At 40.1% G+C, this 7,098-nt stretch overlaps 1 protein-coding gene across 1 annotated transcript; it reads right to left on the bottom strand.

Annotated features, from left to right (window-relative positions):
* Nucleotides 1–2,680: 2,680 nt before the first annotated feature.
* On the bottom strand, nucleotides 2,681–4,379 carry otos2 (otospiralin 2). Its single transcript, XM_023415952.2, has 3 exons — nucleotides 4,318–4,379; nucleotides 3,988–4,062; nucleotides 2,681–3,855 (listed from the first exon to the last, which is right to left on the bottom strand). The coding sequence occupies exons 2-3, from the start codon at nucleotides 4,049–4,051 to the stop codon at nucleotides 3,629–3,631; spliced, it is 291 nt and encodes a 96-aa protein (XP_023271720.1). The 5' UTR covers nucleotides 4,052–4,062; nucleotides 4,318–4,379; the 3' UTR covers nucleotides 2,681–3,628.
* Between the last annotated feature and the right edge of the window lie 2,719 nt (nucleotides 4,380–7,098).

The raw sequence follows: 7,098 nt of genomic DNA, 5'->3' as shown, positions 1-7,098 counted from the left end.
GTGGAAACTGGCCTATGGCGGTGGAATGTCTTTTACCTCCCTGCCTACAGAAACAAGACTGCAACTGGAAGCTTTTCCGCTCTTAAATGAATCTTCATGTGTCCTAGGTACTTTTCCATCTCCCATACACACAGTGGGCTACATGAGTAGCAGTGTGAAGGGAGAAAAAGCTGCATTCCATTTTAGCTTGCAAAACATTGCAATTTGAAGCTTCTGAAACAAGTAGCTGCAGTAAATAATGAGAAATAAGATTGCACTGTCTGAGCTCATTGTCTGGTAATCAAGTGTAAACTGTGCTAAATAATTCAAACTCTGCCTGGATTTGTATGCATGGATTTGTATGCATGTTGAAGGTGTCTCTGTATTATTTATGACAGCATCGTCCTCCTACTAAAATACCTTAGGATAAATCTGGGCAGTGGCAACAGCTACTTGAAATTAATTTCAGCAGTACGTCAGTGACCAACAGTGAAATGCCTGAGGACATCTTTGCCCTCATTTGAAACATCAATCACTCAGCCTGCTGACTGTATGAGAGAGAGCAAGTGTCTTGAGGGAAGAGTCTCATGAATGTTAGAAAGGTCTAATTCAGGTTACTGCTGGAGTGAGAACGTAGTGTGTGAGGCTGAAATTTAGTTGAATACAGTGTGAGTCTGAAATATTTCAGTGTAATTGCATGTATTGTTTTATAATTTAAGCAGCAAGTTATTAATTAAAAACTTTTAGCCATAGGATACCCCCCCCCTCATTTCAACTTACATGGTGTATACTTTACGCCATCTTGATCTTTTGATCATCCTTAGAACTGGAGTGGAGTAAAACAAACGTCACAGATTTTCAACTTGACTGTTCACAGATAGTTGCAAGATCACAGCAAAGATATCTGAGCTTGTGGTGCCCTGTCAACAGATTTATAGTTTTTTACAATGGCGGTCTATGTACATGGAAAATGCTTTTTGGTCCGCTGGGGATTTTTTGTTTGCAATACTACGACTGACCACCAGTACAAAGTAGCCACAAGACTGAGTGACAGCACATCCAGCTCTCTTATATCCATGCTCCATGCTCTGAATTTTGCTACCATTAGCCATTAAAAACTAATGGTCATATCAGACCAAATAAGGCGATACAAAACCAGTTAATGTATTTAATTGAGCAGTGGCGCGTTTTTCAGTAAGGGGAAGATTGCATATACAAAACATCACATAGTCTTGCTTTAATGACTACTGTCACTGTACTTGTCAGTTACTAATTCCCTGCAAACTAACTGTACATAGCGTAATCATGGCCTTTGTGACACCAGAGTCAATGATGAATTGCCACTTTATAGAGATTTAATTCAGAAATTCTCATTTGATTTGGCCTGAGCTTGTCAAATGGTGTGTGTGTGTGTGTGTGTGTGTGTGTGTGTGTGTGTGTGTGTGTGTGTGTGTGTGTCAGAAAGGGAGAGCATTTGGTTTGGAACAACAAACAGTCTCTCCGTCTCACGAACAGAGCTGGAATGCAGGAAACCAAAAGCTGCCTGATGATTGCGCTGCTTTCATGAGGGATTTTGGAGAGAGGGGGAGAGTGAGGGACAAAAGACAGAACGAGGAAAGAGAGGGAAGGTAGAGGAAGGCGAGTGGGGATGAAATTGCTAAGAAATCCTCCATCCTTATTTCATCATTCAGGCTCTGCCAAAAGTGGTTACACTTTCATTATGACGCCTGCATTTTCACCATGTGCCCTGTCACACACTAATCAGGTGCACATAGACTTGGCTCAGTGAAAAGCCTCCACTTGCAGCAGGCGTACCTACAGATACTATATGATTTCCTCATAATAGGAGGCTGAGTCTCCGACTTGTACTGACAGCGAGTCTTATCAATAGTTCACTGTCCTCAGGCACATATTTTTTATTGCAGATGGAAAAGAAAAATGCTAAAGGGGAAATCGACATCTGTGGGTTTCTCAGATTCACATGCAGATTTTATGCCACAAACACACACACACACACACACACACACACACACACACACACTGATCATTCATGTTTCCCTCAGGTGCCATTTGTCAGCCATGGAGTACATTGGAGTAAGCGAGGAGAATGAGAACCAGGGATGAGAGACATGATGGGCGGAGAGAACATGGAGTTTCTGACAGGATAAAGAATTTCATAGCTACAAAACCTTCATCTGATACCCAGTTTGATCTTGCCCATCCAAACGTACTACACAATTTGCTGGAAAGAACTGCAAAGCGTTGGGATATGTTCATGCAATGACTCTGTTTCAGGTACAAAGCTTTCTTTTTATTTGCCAACAAATCTGTGAAATGAGCATCTCAGCGTCGGAGCATTCCTGGATAAAAATGAAGCAGATAACGTAATCCTCTCATATGTTTCAGTATCTGTGTGTGTTGTCCTGGGAGTTAGGAAATGGAACATTGTAAGATCAGAAATATACATTGAACTTTGCTCCAAAGAACAATTTTCTCTTTTTGTTCATTCACGCCTGTCTAACTCTGCTTCCATCTTCCCTTCTATTTTCTCTTCACACTTGACCTTACAGTCTGAGTGTTGTTACCTTAGACAGAACTACTTAAGTGTCTGACACTTCAGTACACACACATCATAGATGACCCTCAAATACTCAGACGAACACTCTTCACCCAAAAGGCAAATCCAAACTGAAAACCAGACCACAATGAAAGCCTTTTATTACCTAAAACATGTGCAGATGTGAATTTCCGAACCTCAATTTTCCATCTAACCCTAAAGTTCTGTTCAGGATGCCCTGGAGGCAGGCCTTTTCTAACTGCTAAAAACTATATATCTACATACAAATGTTCATTCCCCTCAGCACTTCCTGACTTCTTAATTTTATGAGAACTTTATGTTTTTATTTTATGTTTCAGAAGTCTGCTACAGAAAATTACGCTTTACTTCTGTCTCAGAGAACCCCAGTGATGGGAGAAGTACTCAGATCTGTCTCTAAGCTTTACTTTTTTTTGTGAAATTTGGGATACTTGAATTTCTTTCATGAAACCATCTCACAAGTTTCGAGGTGAAATATCTCTTTGATGGAACTGCTGACAATTTGTAACTAATTACTCTGTGTCTGTCATATAAAGTTAGCGTTGTACAATAATTACAAGTACAGTTCTTAATATTTCCATCCCAGCTGTAAAACACTGGTCAAACCCAGTGGATTGGTGATGAGAGTAGCTTTTATGCAGCACTACACCTCTTAAATAAGTCTATTTGGATTTGTGTTATCGGAGTTTAACAGTTACTGCGTAAGATGTCTAACTGAGTTTTACATTTCTATGGGTAACATCACTATGTAAGACATTTCTTTGTCTGTGAATGAGTTTTTGAATAATAGCATTTTGCAAAACACCAACTACTAATTTCTGTATTTTTTTACTTACATCAAATGCTGTACCAGTCCAGTTTGTGTCAAAGGGAAGAGTTACTCTGCATGCTAGTTTAATAAGGTTAGAAGAAAAAGAAATATTTTGCTGAAAAAAAAGGATAAAATTCTGTCTTTACACATACGTAAGTAAAGGGTCACAGCACCACTGTGAATCATCTGAGCTGTAAACATGATAACACAATCTCTAATCAGGACCCTATCTCTCCTCTGCCTCACTCCTGAAGTTGAGGGTCAGACTCTGGACTGTCGTAGCCCAGCTCGTTGCCGATTGGAAAGTGAGCCCAGAAGGTACGAGCCAGGTCCTGCATCCCGTCGTGAGCCGCCTGAGCTCGTAGCTCCTCCAGCCACCCGAAAAAGTCTGACGACCACAAGTCCCAGTAGGGTAAGCTTCGCTTCTCCCTCTCCTGCCTCCCACTGTCTGCCTCGCTCTCCTCTGCTCCTGGCAAAGAAGACAGACAGAGACAGAAGGAGGTGTGAACATTATTTCACACCTTGTCTGCCATTTCAGAGTGACAGTGTGTCTCAATGTCAAGTCCATTCAAGTTATGTCACACATGAGCTGCTGCCATACCTGTAGGACACAGGAAGCCGAGCAGAAGCGAGCAGAGCAGAGCAGACATGTACAGAGCACGCATGCTTTCAGGAACTGAAAGAGATAACACAAAAGACTTGACTTGTAAAAAAAAAAGTGAATTTGAATGTGCATAGAATATCTTAGCAACACTTGCATCTAAAGATGACATGGTAGGATTGAAATGTAATTTTCAGGAGAACAACAAGTTCTTTAGTAACTGGCCGGACAACAACATAAATGCATGTCACTATAAGAAAAGAAAAAGAAATGTTCCATGTGTTAAGATCAACTCTGCTTCATTAAAGATCATCTTGTGTTTTGTCTTACCTGATCAGCAGCAGATTGTTTGTGATCCCGTCCTTCGTCCTTCTCCTTCTGTCTTATCTGAGGATGATGACTGCGCCACGGTTAGAAAAAGAGGAGAAGGCAGACATGTTTGTTTTTCACATTGTGCCACTTTACACCTGCCTGTCTCCAAAACCTCTTTCACACCTCCCATGTCCGTTTGCTTTGGGGAGGAATATAACATCACATTTTCTAGCCATGAAATGTAAAAACTGCACAAATTTGTTGAAATAAAGTGAGATGTTATGTCTGGATCCCACTGCTGTCCTCCCCCTTATGTTAATACTAAAAGAACAACTCTTTATTTCACTACTATACAGTGGCAGGAAAAGTAAGCGAACCCTTTCGAATTACCTCCATTTATGTATAAATTTATCCTTAACCCTTTCAGCTTCATGCTAATCAACAATTCTTGATGGTAATTCTCTTGAGATCTCTTTTTTATGAGGCATGGTTCACATCAACAGATGTTTGTTGTGAACTGCAAACTTTTATAAGCCAAAGAGTCTCTAATGCACACCTCCAATCTTCTTTGATTGACTGGACTCCAGGTTTGATAACTCCTGACTCCAATTAGCTTTATTTAATGCCGTCAGCCAAGGGGTTCACATACTTTTTACAACCCACACTGTGATAGTTTGAATGATGTTTTCAATATGCACAAGAACAAAACAACAATTTGTGTGTCATTAGTTAAAATAGATTGTGTTTGTTCATAATTGTAACTTGGATGAAGATCAGACCATATTTAAAGGAGTCAATGGCGCTGGTTCACATCTCTGTTCATGAGTCTACTACACACACATCATGGTGCATGGTTACATGATGCATGGTGTCCTGCCATGGACTCCACAGACGAAGTGTGGTGTGGTGCAGAAAGGCACTGCATACTAACATCCCAACATCATCCCAAGGGTGAAGTTTATCACGGTTTCTTCCAGGATCATGTCAGGGTGTCTGTCCACCTGCTGAAGCTCAGGAGAAGCTGGTGTTGCAGCAGGACAATGACCCTTAACATCAAAGTAAATCTACTGCAGAATGACTTCAAACAAAGAAAATCCACCTCTGGGCAAAGCCCAGAACTCAATCCAGTGGAGATGCTGTGGACTGAGCTGAAGAGAAACATGCAAACCAGACATCCTGAGAATATGTCTGAGCTGAAGCAGTTCTTTAAAAAAAGAATGGTCCAAACTTCCCCCTGAACATTGAGCAGGACTGATCAGCAGCTACTGGAAGCTCTTGTTTGAAGTTATTGGTGCCAAATGAAGTTCAACCATTTATTAAATGCAAGGGTAAACTTACTTTTTCCCCCATCACTTTGAATGTTTTATGGCTGCATTCAATAAAGACTTACATGATTATAATTGTGTGTTGTTTGTCTACATTTTTTACTTAAATGGAGATCGCATTTTATGACATTTCAGTGCAGAAAACCAGTTCATTCCAAAGGGTTCACATACCTTTTCTTGCCACTGTATACACAGTATGAGAGGATTACTCAGTTCTGCTTCATCTTTGTTTCACGGATTTGTGGGTAAATAAAAAGAATGCTTTGTACCTGAAACAGAGTCATTTTGTCCACATATTTCAACACAGTGCAGTTCTTTCCAGCGCAGTGTGTGGTAGGCCTACATTTAGATAGGAAAGATCAAACTGGCACAGAAAGATTTTGTGGCTGTGGAAACGCTGCCCTGTGTCATCTGCCCTGGTTCTCATTCTCCTGTTTTACTCCAATCTGCTCCATGAATGAGAATTGCAAATGGGACTTGAGGGAAACATGAGTGATCTGTGTGTGTGTGTGTGTGTGTGTGTGTGTGTGTGTGTGTGTGTATGTGTGTGTGTGTGTGTATCCGCAATGTGTTTTTTGACTTTCAAGCAAAAAATATGTGAAGCTCCTATTAAGAAAATGTGTATGTGCATCTGAGAATAGACTCCAAGTTTTCCCTTTAGTATTTTTCTTTTCCATCTGCAATGGAAATATGTGCCTGAGGACAGTAAGCCATTGATAAGACTCACTGTAAGTAGAAGTCAGAGACTCAGCCTCCTCCTTCTATGAGGAAATCATACAGTATCTGGCCTTGAGGTGTATAGATTGTTATGGATTGTTTTTGCAAGGTTAAAAGGATTGAGAAAAACAGACTGAAGAGTGTAAACATGGATGTAAGTGGATGAAAAGAAACACACACCAGACAATTTTCACACTTGGTATCCAGACAGACTGTACCAACATTCAGCCACAGGGTGTGTTAGTTGACACTTTTTTTTTTTGACCATCCATTTAACTGCTCCGTGGTTGCTTGTTTCTCTCTGAGGACACCGGCAGAGACAGAAAGGCTTATGACTGAATCCATGTGTTCACTGTTACAGTACAGAGGACAAACCTCACAAACTCAACTACTGTCAACTGCTACTGGGAAACTTTAAGGTTAGGTCTAGGCAGTGTGGGAAAAAAAAGATGCGTTGAAGATGTAAATCATTCATTTTTACAATTTACTGAACTTTTATTTAAGTTATTTAAATGTATTTAATCTTAGAAATCTTGTTTCAAGAGAGATATGCAGCAATAACAGTTATCGGAACAAATGACAAATGACAATCAGAATGATACAGAAATCACAAATAAAATGTTTAATATGTATAAAAGATTTAATCATAAAAAACCTAAATAGAACAACAACCCAAGAACCTAAAAATAAATAAGGGGCATTTTGGTGGCTTAAACCATAAACCACAACACTCCAGTTCATCTCCAATTAGGGAGCT

The sequence above is a fragment of the Seriola lalandi genome, unplaced genomic scaffold (genome assembly GCF_002814215.2).
Source record: "Seriola lalandi dorsalis isolate HSWRI2012SDOR001 ecotype SW California unplaced genomic scaffold, Sedor1 jcf7180002054559, whole genome shotgun sequence".
In the NCBI taxonomy this organism is placed as follows: Eukaryota; Metazoa; Chordata; class Actinopteri; order Carangiformes; family Carangidae; genus Seriola; species Seriola lalandi.
Note: the sequence above shows the minus strand (reverse complement) of the source record. Positions and strands in the feature narration are given on the sequence as shown.